Genomic DNA, 22,740 nt, shown 5'->3' on the forward strand with positions numbered 1-22,740 from the left:
TACATATAGGCATTTTCCCCTGGTTGTTAGATTTCTTTAGGGTGTAAGTTTAATAGTGGTATTGATAGGTTAAGTATAGGCACACTTTACTGACTTTTGGTGTATATTTCCCAAGGAATAGACTTTAACCAAGATCATACTACTAGTTAGAGACATGACCAGAACCTAGGTTTTGTAATGTCTTTATCCAGCGGTTTTTTCCATTGCAACACACCATGTTATGTGTATGTATGTCCTGTTTCCCCTTATATCTTAACTTTATTTCATCCTCCAATCAGCTCAAAAAATTCCCCTGCATATAGTAAGTGATTTAGTTTATCTTTTTGCTTCTTCGATTTATCCCTCCCTCTGAAAACAGCATTTTAACTGTAGTTTTTTGGAGAAAAATTGAGAGCTGTCTTCACTTGTTTTATTTCATTACTTTAAAGAATTGTATCCTGTTTACATTTTTGTTGACATCTCTTAAATATAAATAGTGGCTAGATTAAAGCATGTTCTTAGTCCATTTTAAAAGACTCTAGCATTCCAAATACACAAGCCCTTGTCTTATTTGGTGAAAATTTAAGCCTTAAAAATCTTGCTAATGTGTGGTTTTTTTAGTCTATAGAATGCCAATTGCAACTTTTAATCTTTTATTTTCTTTTAATAATGTTCATTGTGGAAAAGTTTTAACTTAAAAAATGAGTGAATTTAAAAAACAAAGAACTAAACCAGAAAAAAATATCTTTTGAAATGAGAGAATTGGATTTTCTGCTTTGATCACCATACAATAAAATGAAAAAATCCCAAGTAGACATAGACTATATTCTTTGACTAGAGATTTAAATTGTAAGCGGTTAAGTTGCAAATGGATCTTTAAATAGCTTAGAGTATTACATTATATTAACATGAGGTAATTGGACTCTTGAGACTGTTTAACTATTTACATTGAGTGACTGGATGAAATATCTAGTTGCTTTAAAAATTATAATGCTTCAAAATGGTAAAATAAAAAGATGCCATTATGAGATCACTTGAGTGAAGTAAATTGTTCGTCTTGAAACTTTTTTCCTGTTTGAGTTGACACAAAGAAATGTGTAGTTCTTTAGAAGTTGGGGTTTTGTAGTTGAAATTTTTATTAGAAAGAAATAAAAGTCAGTTTTCAAATCTGTTTCCTAGCTTCTTCCCTATGCCCTTAAATAAGAAATATTTAAGATTTTATCATTTTTCTCTCCAGTGTAATAGAATAGCTGTTAATATATTTACATTCACTTAGCAAATGTACACAATTAAGTAACTGAAAGATTACTACAATAGTGCTAAATAATACTCTCTTCTGCAAAGCATTGCACTTATACTCAGCATCTCTGAACAAAACTACTCAAATATTTGTCCGAAAGTAGAAATCTTTCCTGAATCTCAAACCTCAAAGTTCAGGAGAGAGTTAGCAGAGAGGAGTATCTTACTTTTAAAAATCCAGGGGAGTTTGGGAGGATGTAAAGTTCTTTTCTTTCCTTCTTAAAAGTTAAAAAATGTTCTTCTGCCCATATTAATTAACTCCTTTAAAACAAAGTTTGGCAACAGCTCTACCCCTTTTGACTTGATTTTTGAAAGAGAGAAATCAGAAGTGTACTCTTCCTGTTTGGGAGGGAAGTTAATTTGGATTGACTCCAGCCTGCTTTGGTGAAATCATACAATGGGGACACAGACTGTTTTTTTGGCCAGACCAACTATTTGCTTTCAAACCAAGCCTATGCTCACCCTAATCATTAAGGAAAGTTTAGTTTATGCAGTGGTAAAAACTACAGTTTTGGTCAATGAGTGTCCAGGTTTCTTGGTCTGCTTCTTCCGTGGTACTGGAAACATTAAACTCTTAAAGGTACAATTTTAATTTGAGAATGAAGTTACATTCAAGAAGGACTTTTTTTTATTATATCCAATGCATAGTGAAAAGATAGACTTTAGAAAAGTCAGACATTATTTACTATATTAAAGTTTGAAGCACTTAAAGAACTTCTATTCTGTACTATATTTTTTCCTTTTGGTCTCCCTTGAAGGCTGAGGTGAAAGAGAGAAATGTTGTAATGAAGCCAAGACTGAGTGGAAAAGCAAGAAAGAAGTAGGGATCTATTTAAATTACAAGTTGTCATTTTGGAACACTTGGCTTTTGCTTCTGCTTACTTGTAGTCTCTCCAGCTCAAACTTTAGTTCAAAATAATAAAAGGTTAGGACTATAAGTTATCTTAGCAATCATCTAGTCCAAAAACCTTAATTTATCAAACGAGGAAACTTAAGTCCAAAGATCAAATGACTTGTCTTCATTTCCTTCTCTGTAAAATGGAGTTGGACTTGATGATCTCTCAGAGGCTAACAGATCCATGATCCTATGAAGTGATAGAGCTGGGCAAATCCCTGTATTTTGATTCCAAGACCATTGTTTTAATGGGGGGGGGCGGGGGGGGGAAGACTGTTGTTTTGTTTTGTTTACTAAACTTGCTACCCTTTGCTGACCACTTCAGCTCACTAGGAATGCTAATTATTTAGCATTTAACTGACAATACAAGTCAGCATGTGTTACCTGTTTTTCCCAACTAGATTGTTGAGTTCTTTGATGTCAGGCACTATATCAAAGGATTCCTCACTGTATCTAATACAGGACCTTTCACATAGTAAGTGCCTAGTTAAAACAAACTTTTTTTAATCATTTAATTAACCAGCATGTTAGGTGAAATAGGTAACATTAAATAGTAAGCCTATTTTAATTCCATTCAGGGAGCGTTTATAAGAACAGAAAGCTATTCCTTTTATATATAGAAGCCTGGAAAAGATTGCTACAGACAATTTGAAGATACTTTGTTGGAAAGTGTAAGGACTCAGAATCCAATGAGTCAGGGCCATTCTAGGCTTGTGCACATTTACAGCTATGGGAAAAGGAATCTGAACATAAGCTTTATGAAAGGATATAATGTAAATCAGGCAGAAAAAGTAGATTGAAACAAAAATTTGTTGTTCAGTCATTTCAGTTGTGTGTGTCTGGCTCTTCATGATCCCACTTCAGGCTTTGTTAGCAAAGTGATTTACCATTTCCTTTTCCAGTTCATTTTACAGATAAGGAAACTGAAGCAAACAGGGTTAAGTAACTTGCCCAAGTTCACATAGCTAGTGTCTGAAGCCAGATTTGAACTCATGAAGATGAGCCTTCCTGATTCTAGATCTGGTACTCTATCCACTATACCACCAAACCAGAATATACTTATCTAAACTGGTCCAGGTAAAAAAACTAAAATCTTTATACTTGGGGTATCCTTTAATTTAGAACAAGATGCCTCCAAAAACGTTGTGTTCTACCAATGCTTTCTGAGGCCATCGCATATTAGAAGGGCACCCAGTCCAAACTCCTGCCTACCATTTCAGTACCTATTTTGTTGTATCATATATTGACATTTTCCCCATTCAGTATGTGTCTTTTTCTTCAATTTTCTTTTTTAAATGTTTGCCTATTTTTATTGATAGCTTCTGTTTTTACATCAAATTATTTCTAAATCTATATCTTCCCCTTTCATACCCATTGAACAGTCCCTTGCAATAAAGGTTCCAAATTGGGGGGGGGGTTAATTCAACAAAACTAAAGATAATTGTGTTTGATAGTAAATGCAATCCATATACATAATCTTTCACATTTATAGTCCTTATTTTTGTAATGAAGGAAATTTCCATCAGTTTTCTGTTGTAAAAGCAATTATGTTAAAAAAAGACATTGATTTGTAGGAGATTTTCTTCAAATGATTATGCAGAAGCAAATAAACCCAGTATTATCTGATAAATTCAAAGGTACTAGCTTTAAGTGTAAGGACTTACTACTTGAGAAAAACTGGTACAAAAATTTGAAGGCAGTTTGTCAGAAATTAGGTTTAATGTAGACTAATTCCTTATACCAGTGGTTCCCAAACTTTTTTGGCCTACTGCCCCCTTTCCAGAAAAAAAAATATTACTTAGCCCCCTGGAAATTAATTTTTTTAAATTTTAATAGCAATTAATAGGAAAGATAAATGCACCTGTGGCCATCACCACTCCCTGGATCACTGCAGCACCCACGAGGGGGTGGTAGCACCCACTTTGGGAATCACTGCCTTATACCATTGCCAAGATTAGCTTAAGATGGACACATTACTGTAAAGGGTCACTTCATAAGCACATTAGAGGCATAAGGAATATCCTTTCAGATCTATGAATAGAGTAATAGTTCATAAATAAGAGAAAGAGAATCAAAGATGATAGGATGGAAAATTTTGTTTCCATAAATTTGAAAAGGTTTTGCACAAACAAAACCAATATACTAAAATTAAAAGGGGAAACAATTAACTAGAAAATGTCATTTCATTTCCAAGATATATAAAGAATGAATTAATATTTATTATAATAAGAGCCATTCCCAATGAATACATGGTCAAGGAATATGAACAAATAGTTGTCAAAAGAAACTATCAATAACTATATAAAAATATTTCAGAAAATCACTAATAATTAGAAAAATGTAAATTAAAGCAATTTTGAGTTTCTAACTTCTGCCCTTCACATAACCAAACATGACAAGATGAGTCCTTGGGGAAATAGGCATATTGAGTGTTGACAGAAATGTGAATTTCTCTGGCTGTTCTAGAAAAAAATGTGGAACTATACCTGAGTAGTCACTAAACTTTTGACTCAAAAATACCACTACTAGGCCTATACCCCAAAGAAATGAAAAAGATGAAAAAGAACCCATATGTACAAAAATATTTATAGCAAATTTTTTTGTAATGGCAAGGAACTGAAAAATAAGAGAAAGGCTGTTGTTTGGGTATGGCTAAAGAAATAAATGTTATATGAGTGTAATGGGATACTATTGTATTTTTAAGCTACAATGAACATGAATTCAAAGAAACCTGTAAAGACTTTGTATGAACTGATACCTAATGAATTGAATAGGATATTAGTTTAAATGATAGCAACTATGTTGTAAAAACAAATAACTTTGAGAGAATTAAGAACTTCAATTAATCATAGTAACAAACCATGATTCCAGAGAACTGATAGTCTATGCCAATGACAGCAAACTTTTTAGAGACAGAGTGCCAGGCCCCATGCCCCCCCCCACCCCAGACAAGGGAGGAATCACTCCCATTGGGCTGCTGGGCAGAGGGGTGGAGAATGTGAAAAAAATGTCATCAGGCTCAGGAGAGATGGGGAGGGGAGCAGCTTCACCTAAACCCCTCTAACTTTCTAGTAACAAAATGTGGGGGGTGAGGGGGGAAGGGTAGCCCATGTCCCCACAGAGAACCCTCTGCATGCCATCTTTGACACCCATGCCATAGGTTCACCAGCACTAGTCTGTGCCCTCTCACCCCAGGCAGAGAGATGATGGATTAAATATGCAGAGTGATACATGTTATTCTGATATGGACATTTGTTTTGGTGTATATTTGATACAAAGGTTTTAATTTTTATTTTCTTTTAAATTACAGAGGGGGTAAAGATAGGTGAGAAAAAATAAGTGCTTGTTAATTGAAAAATTAAGGGGAGGTAGGGGTGGGGAATGGAACAATACTTCAGGTTGTAAGAAATAAAATGGATATAGGAGGATAGATTTAAAAATATCAGGGTTTTAAAAGATTTATTGGTAGCCATTAGAAAAATGAAAGCCATGTGCCATGTTAAGAGTCAGTTTAAAAGATGTGCCCTGCCTTTGATCCAGCCATACCATTGCTGGGTTTGTACCCCAAAGAGGTCATAGATAAACAGACTTGTACAAAAATATTTATAGCTGCGCTTTTTGTGGTAGCAAAAAGGAGGGCATGTCCTTCAATTGGGGAATGGCTGAACAAACTATGGTATATGCTGGTGATGGAATACTATTGTGCTTAAAGGAATAATAAACTAGAGGAATTCCATGTGAACTGGAAAGACCTCCAGGAACTGATGCAGAGTGAAAGGAGCAGAGCCAGAAGAACATTGTACACAGAGACTGATACACTGTGGTAAAATTGAATGTAATGGACCTCTGTACCAGCAGCACTGCAATGACACAAGACAGCTCTGAGGGATTTATGGTAAAGACGCTACCCACATTCAGAGGAAGGACTGCAGGAGAGGAAACATATAAGAAAAACAACTGCTTGAACGCATGGGTCAGGGTGGACATGATTCAGGGTGTGGACTCGAAACTACCACACCAGTGCAACTAACAACAATTTGGAAATTGGTCTTGATCAAGGACACATGACAAAACTAGTGGAAATGCGCATCGGCCATGGGTGGGGGGAGAGCAGGGGGGGTGAAGGGGAAAGTAGGAACTTGAATCATGTAACCATGTTAAAAATGAATATTAATAAATGATTAAAAATTAAAAAGAAAAAAAGATGTGCCTTGTTACCTCCTGTGGGGGGAGGGGGGAAAATCATGGCAGAAGTAGCGTGGCTTGTTAGGCTATCTGAAAACTTGAGTTACTTCTCCAGACTTCAAGTGGTTGCCATTAATGTAAGAAATAAAATGGATATAGAAGGATAGATTTAAAAATATTAGCGTTTTAAAAGATTTATTGGTAGCCATTAGAAAATTGAAGCCACATGCCATGTTAAGAATCAGTTTAAAAGATGTGCCCTGTTATCTCCTTTCCACACCCCAGCTCTGCTCCAAATCACCAAAGAGAAAGAGGGAGGAGTTACAGCCAACTATAAAACAATAAGGTGACCATGCAACTGTGGAGGCACAGGAGAGATTAAAGGGGATTTGGGGAAAACTAAGGACTTATGGGGGATGAAGTCCAAGGTTCAAAATCTTCACTTATACAAGGTTCCGAGTTACCTATCTAGCTAGTTAATGAGAATTTTAAAAAAATCTTTAAAATATACTTTCCCCCTCTCTTCAATCCAAATCTTTTTTAAAAAATCTTTTAAATGAGTGATAATTAAGATGTCATAACAAATGCATATATATGTATATGTGAGACACTTCCCGGCTGTGTGACCCTGGGCAAGTCACTTGACCCTCATCGCCTACCCTTACCACTCTTCCACCTATAAGTCAATACACAGAAATAAAGGGTTTAAAAAAAATATATATATATATGTGTGTGTGTGTGTGTGTGTGTGTGTGTGTGTGTATGTACATACACACATAAATTATTATTTTGTTATTTAGTAACAGTGATGTTAATTTTAAATTGAGTTCTTAGGAGCAAAGACATATTAGAAATCTAAATTATTATTAATTATTGTGATTGTAAGTGCTGTGGCTTGTGATACACATTTTTTAATCATTCAAGCTCCTTAATAGTCTATATTCATACTCTTTATTATAATGTCTTATGTTTCATAGGGCTCAAGGGTTCTAGTTGATGCTCGAGACAAGCTTGGTATTCCTTGGCAGTATTCAGAGAATGAAAAGCATGGGATGTTCTTAATGGCCTTTGAAAATAAAGCTGGGATGCCTGTAGAGCCTGCCACATTCCAACTCTATGTACCTGCTCTGAGTGCTCTTTGGAGGGATTCTGGCATCAAGGAAGCTTATAGCCGCAGGAGTGAGTTTCAACTGGTAAGTAAACCCATTCTATTAGGGAGAAAAGAGCTGCAAAATAGACTGTCATTTTCTCTGAAACATCAGTATTACTTTTTACCTAACTTTAATCTATCTTAATGTTTGCTAAAATACAAAAAGGTAGTGTTGGGTAATGGCTAGAGAACTGACCCTTATGCTAGAAAGATCTGGGTTCAGTATCATAATGCTGAATACACACTGGCTGTGTGACCCTGGGCAAATCACTCAAGTCTCAGGGCTCCAGGGCAACTCCCAAAATCTGTAAGTTCCAGGGAAACTGCTATCCTGCATTGATAGAAAGAGTTTCCTCATCTTGGAGTTCTCTTTACTGCTGAAATCACAGTTCCAGTCCCTATTTCCTTAACACAAACAAGGTATACTAGTGCTGTGTATTTCATTTTTTCAACTGTAGGAAGGAGGAACAGTTGGGGACACACTAGGAAATCTCTGTGAGAAAAAAGTAAATAGTAATAAAACCAGTAATACTAATGTGTAGTACACACTATGTTGCTACTCCTCTACCCTCTTATTTGTAATGGTTAGCTGGATCTCCAAAGCAAGGCTATGACATCTCCTTTCTGGAGTCTAGGACTTAGAGGGGTTGAAGGAGTTTACAAGCTCCTACCAGTATGCTTCCCTCCATGTTGAAATCAGTTGAAATAAGTATAAATCATGCTCCCAAAAAAATCTATGACACAAACTTCCAACAGGATATATGAAGAGTTCCAGGGAATGTGGGCTCAAGTTTAACTGGTCCTTGTGGCAAAAGGGTAATTCATAACTCCTCTTTTTTCTAACAGTCCTTTTCTCTCCTTTTGGAGAATTCACTAAGTACCCCTTAGATATGGCATACCTTTTCTGCTGGGCTTCTTGTAGAGTCCCAAAACTCCCTTTTCCCAGTTTGTTCTAGTTTGTCCTAATCTCCCTATGCACTGTCCCCCATCTAATGAGGGGTCACTGCTAGGACCCTGATGGAAAAAAGCCAAATCCTGTGGGCCCTTGCTGTCCACAGATGCACAAGGACCTCCCCCCACTCATCAAGAAGCAGCAGAGGGAGAAGACTTAGGCCCTATTTTGCTTCCCTTCACCCAGAAGATTTTTCAGGAACTAGGCTAGATCACCATCTCCATCACCACAGGAATCATCTTGGTTCCAAACTGATCCTCTATTTTATGTAAAACCAAAGGGCATGATTGAATATCTTTAACCAATTCCAAATCACTTCCTTTATGACATCATTTTTCTTAATCCAGTGGCCTTTACTCCTTCCAGATTTTGATTCAGTAGAAATGCTTAGGCCATGTGGAACCTTACATATAAATAGCATTTTATCCTTTTCAAAGCACTTTCACATATAGTATTGTATATATTATGTGTGTATGTACACACATGTAGTAGACACATATATGTCATGGATTGTGCATGTGTATATATGTATATACTATCATCATACACGTGTATATATGCATGTATATAGTATTTCATATTTAACGTAATTTTATTTGCTGCTTACAATATAAGAAAGTCCATTTATCCAAGGAATAAGGCACACTTGCCCCCAAATTAAGGATACAATAGAGCCCTTTGATAAAATGTGATTGAGTCACATACTCTTAAACTTCATGGTTATCTTCACTGACATATTGATGCTAGAAAATCTTTTCTCTATATCACTCTCACTGATATGTACACTTGAGAATAATTTCTTTTGAATTATTTGCTTTCTTTTTGAAATCAGCAAGTTTGAAATAGACCGTCATTCTTTTTTTTTTAAACCCTTAACTTCTGTGTATTGACTTATAGGTGGAAGAGTGGTAAGGGTAGGCAATGGGGGTCAAGTGACTTGCCCAGGGTCACACAGCTGGGAAGTGTCTGAGGCCAGATTTGAACCTAGGACCTCCCGTCTCTAGGTCTGGCTCTCAATCCACTCAGCTACCCAGCTGCCCCCTAGACCATCATTCTTAAGTGACAAGCCTAAAAATGAAGGCTGTTGGATGTCCACTTGCCCATTTGGTTTCTTTTGGAATTAAATATATTCTATTAACTATATCAAATGAAAAAATTTTAGGCTTTTTTTTTCTATAACAGGAAGATACTAATATTGGGGCAAAATAACTTTTTTTCCACTAATTTGCATTCAGCCAATCACTTACTCTTTCTCTAGTCACTTTTATAGCCAATGGCATTCATTTGCAAGGTCATGGGTTAGGGCTAAGAATTGCAGTATGTAACCATGGAATGTGGTCTTTGTGAGTGTAGAGCCTAACTTTAGTCTCATTTGTACTTTGTACATATGAATTATAATAAAGTTCTTGAGAGAAAACAGTAGGCTGTTTTTTCTAAGCCTCTGGTCTTTCCCCTTTTGCTTTTTGTAAAACTGAGTTTGAATCTCTGCATATTTTATCTTCATTTTACATGATTATAGATCTAATTTAGGGACATTTTACAGTGTGATGGTACTTGAAGAAATTAGCACAATATGATATGCAAAGAAGTAAAGCTTGAAAGACTTCATCGTCTCTAGAGAATCCCTCTTCCCTTTGAGCTTGAACTGGATATCACTATGACAGTAGCAAATACCTTCGGCAAACTTGACTCTGTTTTTTTGGTTCACTTGAAATTAATAATCAGAGTGTTGGTGAACTGTTATTTTTGTTACGTTTATTAAGGACTCCAGTGATTTTGACATATGTATGGGAGATATTTGATTGGGCGAGAGCTATTAAAGCAGTATTTATGTCTGTCAAATCAAATGCTTTTTTTAAATAGGCAAACAGGGGTTTTACATTCTTTATATTTTTCAGATAAATGTGTGATTACAAAGAGTCACAGAATATTGGTTGTAAAAAACCTGCCTTTTTCCTTCTTATATTTTATAGAGATTTTTGCAGAGTTTGGAAAATAGATATAAATTTTAAAAGTTATTCATATTGGGGGCATCTAGGTGGCTCAGTGGATTGAGAGCCAGGCCAAATGACAGGAGGTCCTGGGTTCAAATCTGGCCTCAGACACTAACTAGCTGTGGGAGCCTGGGCAAGTCACTTAATCCCCATTGCCTAGCCCTTAACATTCTTCTGCCTTAGAACCCCAATACACAGTATTGATTCTAAGACCAAAGATAAGGGTTTTTAAAAAGTTATTAATATTCTTATGAAATATATAAACTGTAAAATATATATATAAAATATAACTATAAAATAGTTATTAATATATTCAACTTTTTAGTAAAAACTGTCATTTTCTAGGTGTTTGATAATTATCCTTTTCCCCTCATATTTTAAGAATCATTTAAAGTTATCAAACATGTTGCCTATAGTATAGACCTCTTCTGTGAACACTGGGTCTTATATAGCTTCTTTCCCATCTTTTTGTTTTTCTTTAATGCTATTTCTATCTTCTCCCTGCAAAACATACAGACCTGTTTTGTTACATCGAAATATTTGTATATCTACTCTCATTAGTTTTCATAGATCCAGAACAAGAAGGAACCTTAGAGGCTCTCTAGTGTTAAGTCTTTCATTTTACAGTTGAAGAAGCTAAGACCAAGGAAGGTTCAGTGACTTGTTGAAAGCTATAGATGTAATAAGTGTCAGAGTTGGAATCTGACTCCAGGACTAGCCCTTTTTCTATAACACCATACAGCCTCCTACTGATGAAGAATTGACAATGTAGAACTTTGTAGATCTTTGCTTTTCTTTGTATCCCTAGCACTTATTAGCACAGTACCCTAGTGAATATTTATTGTGACTCACTCCTGAGGACCAACTCAGGTACTATGTCTTAAAAGAAATCTTTGGGAACCCATTCATTCTGACCTTGGTAGTTTTTGCTGCTCTCTTTGTCCTCAAGTGATTATATGTTCCCTAAATTCCTTGAATTGCAGAAACTATTTTTCATCTTCTCTTTTTGACCCCAAGGCACAGTGCCTAATAAATTGCTTTATTAGTTGAATCTCTACTTTCATTGATTGTTTTTTAAAATGTTGTATTTATAACTTTTTTTGTATCAGTCACTTTCCAAATAACCTTTTCCCATAAAATCCTATATTATAACAAAGAAAAACAGCTAAACAAAACCAATCAACCCAGAGATAATGGCTAACAACATGTGCAACATTTCTTCATTTTTCTCCCCTTTAATTCTCTCCCATCTCCCCTCTTTATTTCTTCTCCCTCTGTATTCCAGGGATTCTTAATTTAAGTCCATGAATTTAAAAATTTTTGATAACTGCATTTTAATACATTTGGGGTTTTTTTAGTCCTGTGAAATTTGTTTTGTGGATTTGAAAACATTTTCCTAAGAAGGGATCCTTATTGTTGTAAGCGGGGAAACTAGATATTTAAGGTATGGTTGCCAAAAATCGATCAACTCGATTTCAAAATAAAATAGACCCACATTTATGGGATGACTTTTATAGTGGTTTATTTACAATTAGGAAGGTTGAAGATAGGGAAGTTGAGAGAGAGAAACTCTGGCCCAGACCAGAGTTTTGAACCAGGTAGGGATTTAGAGGCCCCAGCAGAGGGACACGGAGGTGAATTTAACAAGGCTTCTAGCCACAAGGCCTCCTCTAAGAAGAGAGGCCTCCTTGAGGCTAGAGCCTCCAGAAACACCAAGGGAAAAGAAAGAGAGTCAGCCTAACTTACCCACGTGACAATTCAAAAGGGAAGCAGTCTGAAGTCTCACTAGAGATCCTTCCACAACAAGTTCAAAGTGCCCACCGCCTCCACAGGATATTTATAATATATTTAAAAGATAGCATCTTTCATCATTTTTTGCAACCACCTCCAATTTCGAGTGAACAAATGGCAGCCTCAACACTGTTTTGGACTGCAAAGGGCAGTCCCTTTTTTTGATTTGTCACTTTCTACCACGTGTGGGTAACAGACCTCCCCCCTCCCCACTTAATTCTAAGTTGGGTGGGGTGACATTATTTCTGGTGGCTAGAGTCTAACAATGAATGAGGCTGAGTTAATTCCATTTGCACGTTGTCAAAAGGGTATATGATGTAAAAAAAATTAAGAACCGTTTCTCTACAGTATATAAATCATCTTCTCTTTCTTCTCTCTACCCTCTCTCATTTCCATTCTTTCCTCACTTTGTCTCTGTCTCTTTTGTCTCCTTTCCTTCTACTTCGCATCTTTCTTGAAGCTAAAACACTATCTGTATGACCATTTAAATAACAAAAAAACACTATAACTATTTCAGGTAACATTCTAACTTGGGGCAGGGTCAGTTATATGGCTCAGTGGATAGAGAGCCAGATCTGGAGTCAGGAGGTCCTAGATTCAAATGTGACCTCACACACTTCCTACCTGTGCGACTGGCCAAGTCACTTAACAACAATTTTCTAGCTCTTCTGCCTTGGAACCAATATTAGTATAAATTCTAAGACATAAGGTTAGGGTTTAAGAAATAAAATAAGATTCAAACTCAGGACTTCATGGCTTGACTGCACTACACCACCAAACATTTATTAAACATTTAGCATGCACTAGAGATTGTGCCTGAGGAGACAGAGATTCAGGTGAACATATCCCTGTCCTCAAGAAACATACATTTTATTAAGAGAAAAATGTGGCTACATCTGTGTATATACCAAATGTTTATATAAATAGAGCATAATGTAATTACTAGCAGCTGTGTGGATCAGGAAACGCCTCAGGGAGAAGGTGGCATTTGGACTGATCTTTGAAGGAAACTAGGGAAGAGGTAGAGGTGGAAAGAGAGTTCATTCCAAGCCTGGGGGACAGAATATAGACAGGAAATAATAGCATGTTATGTGAAAAATGGTAAAAAGATTAGTTTGAAGTATAATATTAGAGAAACAAAGATTCATATGGAATCTTCATTTACTATTCTTTGTGTATGGAAATGTTTAATAATGTCGAATTCAATCATAAATGACAGGGGGGAAAGACCAGTTTGGCCATATTAAAGAATGCATTAAAGGGAATAATTCATAAGATTGGAAGTAGGAGTCATATTGTGAAGAGATTTAAATGTCAGACAGGGAGTGTGATTCTTGGTACTAGGGAGTCACTGGAGTTTATTGAGTAGTAGAGTGACATGGTCAGTGCTATACTTTATAGATATCACTTTGTGAGCTATATGGAAGATGGATTAAAAAGGAGAAAGATTTGAAGTAGGGGAGAGAATTTCAGGAGGCAATTCTCTACAGTCCAAGGGCCTAAATGAGGGGGTGGCTCTGTAACAAATGAGAAATAATGTGAAAATAGAATCAACTAGACTTAGAAAATGAGCAGAAACACACAGTTTTCCCCTCTTCTTTCCTATTCAGTTTTAAACATTTTGGAATACACTTTTAAGACTCCAAATACATTCTTACCAACTTTCCATCCTAGACTAAGAGCATATATCATTCCTTTACTTAAAGCCATGATCCAGATTCCCAAATTCTCTTCTCGGATGCCTGTTGATAGTTTCCCAACTCGACTTTTCTCTTCAGAAAACATTGTTCCTTGACTTGTGTAAAGGTAGGGCTGACTGACTAGCAGGACAGAAGTGAGTGGATCCAGGAGAATAATTTCTAAAACAGCAGCACTATAAATATGAACAAGTTGGAGAGACTGAGAAACTTTTATCAATAAAGGGATCGACTATAATTTCATTGGAATAATGCTCCCTATCTTCTGACAGGTGATGAATTAAGTTTGCAGAGTAAGACATTCATTTATAGACATAAATGGACAGTGGCTGACTCTGCATATTTGTTATAGATTTTTTTTCTGAAGTAGATAAGGATGGAGGTGAGCAAAGATATAGGAAAGAGTAGAAGCTAGTTAATTTTTTTTTTACAAATTTTTAATTAAAAAGACACTTAAGTAGAAAAATTTAATAAACTATGTTTATATTTAAAGTGATTGTCACACTATCATCCCCTTTGCAAGTAGGGAGAATCGCATTCATTGGTTCTGTATTCCTGGTATCTAGTGTGAAAGTGTGGTAGGCACATAATACTGGTTGATTAATTTATTAATTCCTGGAACTGAAATACCAACTGTTGAGATTTTCCTGCCACATATTCCAGAGAATTATGTCTTTGGTCCATTCAGTTCATTCAACAAACAAGTCATTGAAAGAAATTGATAATGCTATAAAAAACTAAGTTAACAGAGTGAACACTGGGTACAATAACAATAATAATAATAAACATAACCCAGGCAGCCAGTGATTATATATATATGAGTGTGTATGAAGGGTCGAGGGAAGCTACCTTGTGAATTTGATATGTTAAGTATAAAAGGAGTGGGGCAGTTAGGTGGCTCGGTGGATAGAGAGCCAGATCTGGAATCAGGAGGACCTGAGATCAAGTCTAGTCTCAGACACTTCCTAGCAATGTGACCCTGGGCAAGTCACCTTACTCCCAATTGCCTAGCCCTTAATACTCTTCTGCCTTGGAACTGATACGATTGATTCTAATATAGAAGGTAAGGATTTTTTTAAAAAACCAACTACTATAAAAAGGAGCATTGCAATTACAGAATAACTCTTAACAGATAATGGCTTTTGTCCTTAGTTGTTGTCATTTCCCTTGCTATTAAGCATTATACCATATTAGTTAAACTGCCTTGTCTTAACATTGCCAGTATTGTCTTTATGCTTTTCCCCATCTCATTCTCTTAAAGTTTTCAAAGGTTGTAGTAACATGGCTTACCAGTTCTCAGCCTTGGACTGCTATTTTTGCAAAACTCTAGGATAAAAGTATAGTCATTTTTGCTAAAGCTTGCTTTGAAAAAATCAAATTTATTCCAAAAAGATTGACATATTAGGGAACAATTTGAGTAAAATGAGAATTTCACTTTGTTTATAGGCAGTTTTCTCCTTGAGAAGCAGTAGAAAATGTAGAAATCTGCACTACATAATAACTCACAAACTCCTTCCAATACCTACTTCTTCAAGCAGTAGGATCTATAGCTGGTAATCTCCAAAGCACATGTGTGTGCACACACACATGTGCACTTCCACCATGGCCTCAAGCTATCACTACTTAATGTAATATATATTTCTAACCATTTAACTATTATAAAACTATACTGCTGTTTTTATTAGATACCTATCTTTTTTTTTAATATTCCTGATGTAGTTTTTGAGTTTTGGAACTCCTCATCCCTTTTCCCTCATAAGTTCCATAGTTTTTATTGTGTGATTTTGCTTTGTGAGATGATGTTTAGGAACAAATGTGTCACACTGTAACAGAACTAACTGTTATCTCCCAGATTTCTTTTCTGAATTCCTGAAACAAATATCAATTTATTTCTGTGGTAATTACCACTTTTTTTCTTTGGAAAGAACTAATTAATCCATTATCAAAATAGCTTGACATGCTAGGAAAATGTTCATTTGGAAACTTGCTGATATTTTTACTGATCTTTTTTCCTCATTTGAAAAATGTATTTTCCTTAATTTTTCACAGTAAAGTTCTAAAATACTGAAGCAGTTTGGGTTCTGTGCAAGATAAATATACTTTGTAACTGTAGTGATTTTATATAGTCATTTGGGGTTTCAGGTAAGACTTAAGATAATGTTAGAAAAACCAAAGCATTGTTTTTCTAACCCTTTAAAATGCTGTACAAATCTATCTGTTATTGTTGTAGCAGTAGTCATTAGCATCCTCAGGATCAGGATGATGAGTTTGAGTTTTACCTTGTATGTAAATGTCCTTAATTGTGGCCTTACTAAAGTTCCCTGGTTTTTAGTTTTTAAATTTGATGTTTTTGCCTTTTCTTTTCCAATTTATTACTATGTTCTGACCTTTTTATGTAATCTTCATATCATTCAGAACTTAATTCTTTGCCAATATTCTTGCTAGTACACCTACCTAGAGACTGATTAAAAATTATGTAGGGACAGAGCCAACCTTTCAGGCCAGTGGATAAAAGAGAATTCTTAGGAAACAGAAAACAACATCATTTATGTTGTTGAATCATGAGGACAGTTTTACAGTGAAGTGTCACTCGCCATTGATTTCTTTTCTTACCATATAATTGGTTACATTTTCAATAATTCTTTCACTGGCAAGTTAGCACGTTCTCCTGTTAGGAACCAAATTATTCACTGCAGTAAGTAAATCTTGGAAACTTTTTTTTCTCTTGTGATGACCTAGAAAATAGTTTATTTGAAGATGCATGACATATTTAATTAAACTGTTCTGTCCAATAGATAGATTTTAACAGTACATGGTATAATGCATATGAAATATTATCTAAGTTTGTGGAAGCAATTAGAATTACTATGAAAATTATTACCGAGCTTTATTCTAGTATTTACTTTTATGATTTAGACTTTGTTTTTTTAAGAAGCTCCTTTTAATTTTCCTGAAAGCTTGAAATTAATGAGTTGTGGAGAGCAGAGTCAAATGTGGCCCACAACACTCACAAGGGCAGTCTAAACCAGATTAAAATTGTAATTGAGAAATATCTAGCAACATAAATAAAAATAAAATAGAACATAATGTTAATATGTGGTTTTCTAAGTCATTGTGTGGCCTGCAGGGATCCTCATGTACAGTTTAGTAGCTTCTGTTTATATTTGAGTATACCACCACTGGTGAAAACAGTGCTTGACAATAAAGGTTTTGAGGAAGGGATAGAATGATATTGCCGACTGTCCTCCCCTACCACTGGTGAATCCAGCAAAGTGTAAAAGCAATAGAGAGCATCATGTTGGAGGTGGGAAGAGGGGTGACTGGTGGTTGCAACTAGCTTAGCTTAGATATATATTAAATAAGGCTTTGAAAGCTATTCATGGATTCTGACTTATGGTTAGGGACTGCTTTCTATCAGCTAGTTCTAAAGTAACAACTGTTCAAAAAATTATTTTTGATTAGGAGAATGGTTTCTAGTAAATGAATAAATACACACACACATACATACACACACACAAACACACACATAAACACTTACCTATAGTTGTGTATGTTTGTATACATACATACCCACATATTCTGGATCTAATGGAAAATATTAGGTTGCTTTACCTTATCCCTAAAAAACAAAGTCTCTTTTTCATAATTGAATAGAAATTTAAAACTCATTTTAATATGTAGTCCAACTTTTTAATGTAACAGATGAGAAAATAGACCCAAGGAGGCCAAGTGACTTATTTAAAGCCCCTCAACTAATTTTTGGCAGAATCGGGACTAGCACCCAGATATTAAGATCTTAGATTTAGATGGAAAGGATCTTTTAAATTTTCTTGTCTAACTTCCTCATTTTATAGTTAAAGAAAATGAAGCCCTGAGAGGTTATAATTAGCTTTTCCTAGTCACCTATATCATAGTGAGTGGCCCAGCTAGGATTTTAATTTCTGTATTCTGAATCCAAAGCCATGCGGCCTTCCTCAAAAAAAAAAAAAAAAAAAAAAAAAAAAAAAAAAAAAAAATTGGAAAAGCAGTAATTGCTCATGGATAGATTGAAATCAATATAATTGAAATAATGTTACCTAAATTAAATTTAAATTTTTTCAGTGTCATACCAATATATATGTATTACTTTCTAGAACTAGAAAAAAATCATAAAATTCATATGGAGGCAAAAAAGGTCAGGAATCTCAAGGGAAATAGTAAAAAGAAGTAGAAACAAAAGAGACCTAGCAGTACTATTCTCAAATTATACTGCAATACAGTAATTCTCAAAACAATGCAGTATTGGTTAAAAAATAGAAAGATCAGTGAAACATACATTTGTTACACAGCTTACAGGAGCAAAGGTATCTAGTAGCCTAATATTTGATAAACATAAAGACTCACCAGGATAATGACCCACTGTTTGTTTTTAATTGCTAGGAAAATTTAGACAAGAAAGTAGAAAAAATTATATTTAAGCTGTAATGCAAGAATACAACAGAGACTTTTGTTCTGGCAAGAGTCAACTGTAAACAGCCTGGCAATTAAGTCTTAGAATCTTCACAAAAGTTCAGTAGGAGTCTGAGGCTTGAAGAGAGCTGATGTTCCAACTGAGGCTCTGCTTTGGCTTTCGGTTTTGCCTTGGCCTGTGCTTTTTCGGTTTTGCCTTGGCCTGGACAGTTTGAACCTAGCTGATTTCTCTGGGCCTCTCCCTGACCTCTCCTTATTATACCCTTGTTTTATTTCCCTGAATTTCCCTTTGGGCTCTGGGAGGAAGGGTGGTTTTGGTTTTAGGTATTGTGGGTTTTAGTTTTCTATAGGCAAGTAGGACATCCTTAAATCAAGCTATCCCTTATTTTATTGATCTAGTAAATACTTTACTTTAAAGCAACCACATCTTCCTGACTGGGAGAGTAGGCTCTCAGTCTAGCCCTCCTGTGACCCTTCCCCCACCTTTAGCTTTCTCCCTAGCTGCTATTACAAAATCCTAAACCTCTCTCCCTTCTGATTAATCCTAATATTAATAAATCCCCTTTGTTACCTACTCAAACGCTCTGGTGAATCATTGTGTCGAAGATTGAGGCAAGGGCTGAAGGGGGAAGGAGTTATTTTTTTTTATTTCTTGAGGATACTGCGGGCATCCATCTTGGCAGGAAGTCTTACCCATCAGTTTCACTGACAGGGAGGAGCCCTTCCACTGCTGCCTCATGGGACTTTAGAAACTAACAAGAGAAGCCCTCAAGGCAGATTTAAACATTTCTGACTGGCCCAACTCCTTTGTATCTATAGAGATACCTTTCCTCACCCTTGAAGGATCCTGCCTATATCTCCCCAGTATCCCCTGTCTCTGGCCTCAGTGTCTAACCTGTTTTAAGCTGCCTCTCCTGAATACCCCATCTATTCCCTTACCATCCAATATACCACCTCATTCATTCCTTCCCCTTTCATTCCTCCTCCTAATACCAACCTCACCTTTATCCCTCCTTTTAACTAAGATTACCCAACTTCTAGATAATAAGGCCAGCAACTCATAATTCATTCAAAGATAAGCCCCAAATATATATATGTCTATGATATAAAAGATCACGTAAAAGTGGAAAAAAATTACCTTTCAGATACATAAATAGAGAAAAGTTCATGACCAAACAAAGGAGATCACAGAAGAAAAATTTAAAAGGTTTTAATCCAAAAAAGCTAATATTAAAAGGGAACTAATGGGGGGAGATGGGGGAGGAATCTTATTATCTAATTTCTATGATATAGATCTCATTTCCAAGATATATAAAGAACTGATTAATATTTTTAAGAATAAGGGGGGCTTCCCTAATTGATACATATTCTCAGAGTATGAACAGTTAGGTAATTCTTAAGAAAGAAATCCAGATTATCTATAATGGCTCCAACTGCTCCAAATTACAAGTATTTCAAGAAATTCACATTAAAAGAGTTTTGAGACTCTACCTTACACCAATTAGATTGGCAACAATGACAAAAAGAGAAAATAATAATGTTGGAAGGTCTGTGAGAAACCAGGCACATTGGGTATTCATGGCTATGACTGTTCCAGAAAGCAATTTAGAATAATATACAAAAAGTTATTAAATAGTGAATGTTCTTTGACTCAGCTATCTACTGTTAGATCTATATTCTGAAGAAATAAAAGAAATAGGGAAAAACCCATATGTTCAAGAATATTTATAGCAGCTCTCTTTGTAGTAGCATTAAAATGGTATCTAAAAGTATTCTCATCAATGGAGGAATGGCTGGGTTTGAGTTATAGTGTATGAGCTAGATAGCTCAGCAGGTAGATTACTTACCTTAGAATCAGAAAGACTCAAGACCACATGAGTCCAAATCCAGCCTTAGAAACTTATTAGCTGTGTGATCCTGGCCAAATTACTTAACCCTATTTGCCTCAGTTTCATCATCTGTAAAATGAACTGGAGAAGGAAATGGCAAACCATTCCAGTATTTTGCCAAGAAAAATCCAAATGAGTTCGTGAAGAATTAGACACAACAAACAACATGTAATATGAATGTGATGGAATACTGTTGTGCTACAACAAATAAGGAAATAAAGCTTTTCAAAGAAACATGTAAAGTCCTATATGAACTAATGTGAGTGAAGTAAGCATAACCACAGAAACAATTTATACTATAACATCAATATTAGAAACCCAGCAATTTTAAAACTTTTACAAACTGATGCAGAATGAAATGAGAAACAGGAAGACAATACCATAAAGATAAACGATTTTGAATGCTATAGGAATTATAATTAATCCAGTGACCACCCACAATTCCAGAGAACCGATATGCTCTCCATTTCTCTGTAGGGAGGCAATAGATTTAGGGTGCAAAAGATAGACACACACTATACAGCCAGTGAGGGAATTTGTTTTGCTTGACTATGCATATTTGTTACATGAAATTTGTTTTCCTTTCCTTTTTTTCCCCAATGGGATGGGGAGTAGGAGGGAGAGAAAATAGATTTCTGTAATTAAAAACAATTAAAATTGAACTGGGAATGCTACACATGTGGAATGTGGCATGTACTTTCAGATGAGGTCACTGTATTATTAGTTCTACTTAATTGTTTTACTTTGTAACAAGAAACCTCACAGAATGGGGGTAATCTGCAAATGTTTGTAGTACAAAACTCAAATAGATCAAAATGAAACTTCTTTAAAAGTTTCATTGAGACTTTGAGAGGCTTTTAAACACTATTGTCACTTTCTAATAACTTTCCAGAGTAACATCCCTTGTAACAAAGAAAACTGATTAAGCAAAATCACAGCAAATATATCTGAAAGTGTATGCAACATTCTATGCCTAATAGTTCACCATTAACCTCTTTTGAGAGGAGGGAAATATGTATCATCACAAGTCTTCTAGAATCAAAAGTTTTCTTTTCAGTTAACCTGAATTCTGATTATGTTTTAATGTTGATTTCATTTATTTTGTGTTCATTGTATACTCAGCTTTATTCCCACCCTACAAAGACTAGAGAAAGACTAGGTTCCATACTAGTTAAAATGCTTTTCTGGGTCTTGATACCCAACTGAGGAGTGTGGCATGAGAATAGAAGCAGGAAGCTAAGTTGTTTGTTATTTTAGGATTACATGTTGGAGAAAATCTGTTCCCTCCTACCTATAGTGTTGACTTCCCCCCCTCCTTTCAATAAGCATACATGGTATTAACCCCTTAAATCTCCAGCAGTGATCTAGGGTGGGCCTGGGGTGGGAAACAAATAACCCACCTACTCCAGTAAAAAAAAAATGAGGGGATGGGGAAGAAGTGCTTATTGTACCCTTCTACAGGAAATTGTATTTTTCTATTGAAATGATTATGACAAAGCAAGATTCTTTGTCTATGAAAGTACTCATGACAAATGGAAACAAGGTAATTGTAGTTTGTGTGCCAACATCTATTGCAGAGAATGAAGTATTTAAATTATATTAAGAGCTTGTTGAAATCACTCAAAATAAGCTCATATATATGACATGATGACTAGTGGCATCTGAGATGGGTACAGGGGAGGACACTGAAAAATATGAATTAAGAAAGAAGCCAAAGTTTTATAGACCAGTAGTACAAAACCCAAATAGAAACAAAGTTCCACTAAAGTGCACATAAAAATCCCTGTGGACAGATACTGACTTAGAAAACAACATATTAATGTTTTTATGTTAAACATTTCACAATTACATTTTTATCTGGTTTAGGTCCCCTTTGAGAATATTATGAGCCGCATGGACTATATGTTTGACATCTCAATTATAGATTACACAGAAGACATTTAACTGAATAATTTCACAAAAATACAATTGATTATGTCTTACTTAACAGGTGGAAAACAGTTGGTTAAACCTGAGAATTGTTTTAGAATTGGTTGCCTCCATGTCATCAGATTAATTAGAGTAAAAGTCAGTAGCAGTAATAAATTAGACAGATGAGAATATACTTTATGTAATTAAAATACTTCATACCCAACCTATTAAAATAAGCAATTGCCTCTTAAAATGGAAAATAAATAAAAGCAAAGTTATTGGTTCTGATAATCACCATTTAAAAATAAGTTTAATTGAGGCAAATGTCATCCAGAAAGGAGGCCAAAAGAGACGAAAAGGCAGAGTCAGCAAACATTTGCTTAATTTGCCAGGAGAAGAGCAGTGGTAGCAATCACCAGTCTAGAGTATAAGTTAATTTACAAAAGATTATAGAGGAGGAGAAGGTTACAAATAGTATCACCAAACCAGAAAAATAAAAGACATAGAGAAAATGAGCCCATACAAAGCTGTGTTATGTCTATCTATGTT

At 35.4% G+C, this 22,740-nt stretch overlaps 1 protein-coding gene across 2 annotated transcripts in view; it reads left to right on the forward strand.

Annotated features, from left to right (window-relative positions):
* Window positions 1-22,740, forward strand: part of GNA12 (G protein subunit alpha 12) — a 156,064-nt gene that overhangs the window by 67,890 nt on the left and 65,434 nt on the right. For both annotated transcript variants that reach the window (XM_044659961.1, XM_044659965.1), the window contains exon 2: window positions 7,336-7,551. In XM_044659961.1, the coding sequence (XP_044515896.1) occupies window positions 7,336-7,551 (216 nt within the window). The remainder of the gene's footprint in view (window positions 1-7,335; window positions 7,552-22,740) is intronic.

This window comes from Gracilinanus agilis, chromosome 1 (assembly GCF_016433145.1).
Source record: "Gracilinanus agilis isolate LMUSP501 chromosome 1, AgileGrace, whole genome shotgun sequence".
NCBI classification, from domain to species: domain Eukaryota; kingdom Metazoa; phylum Chordata; class Mammalia; order Didelphimorphia; family Didelphidae; genus Gracilinanus; species Gracilinanus agilis.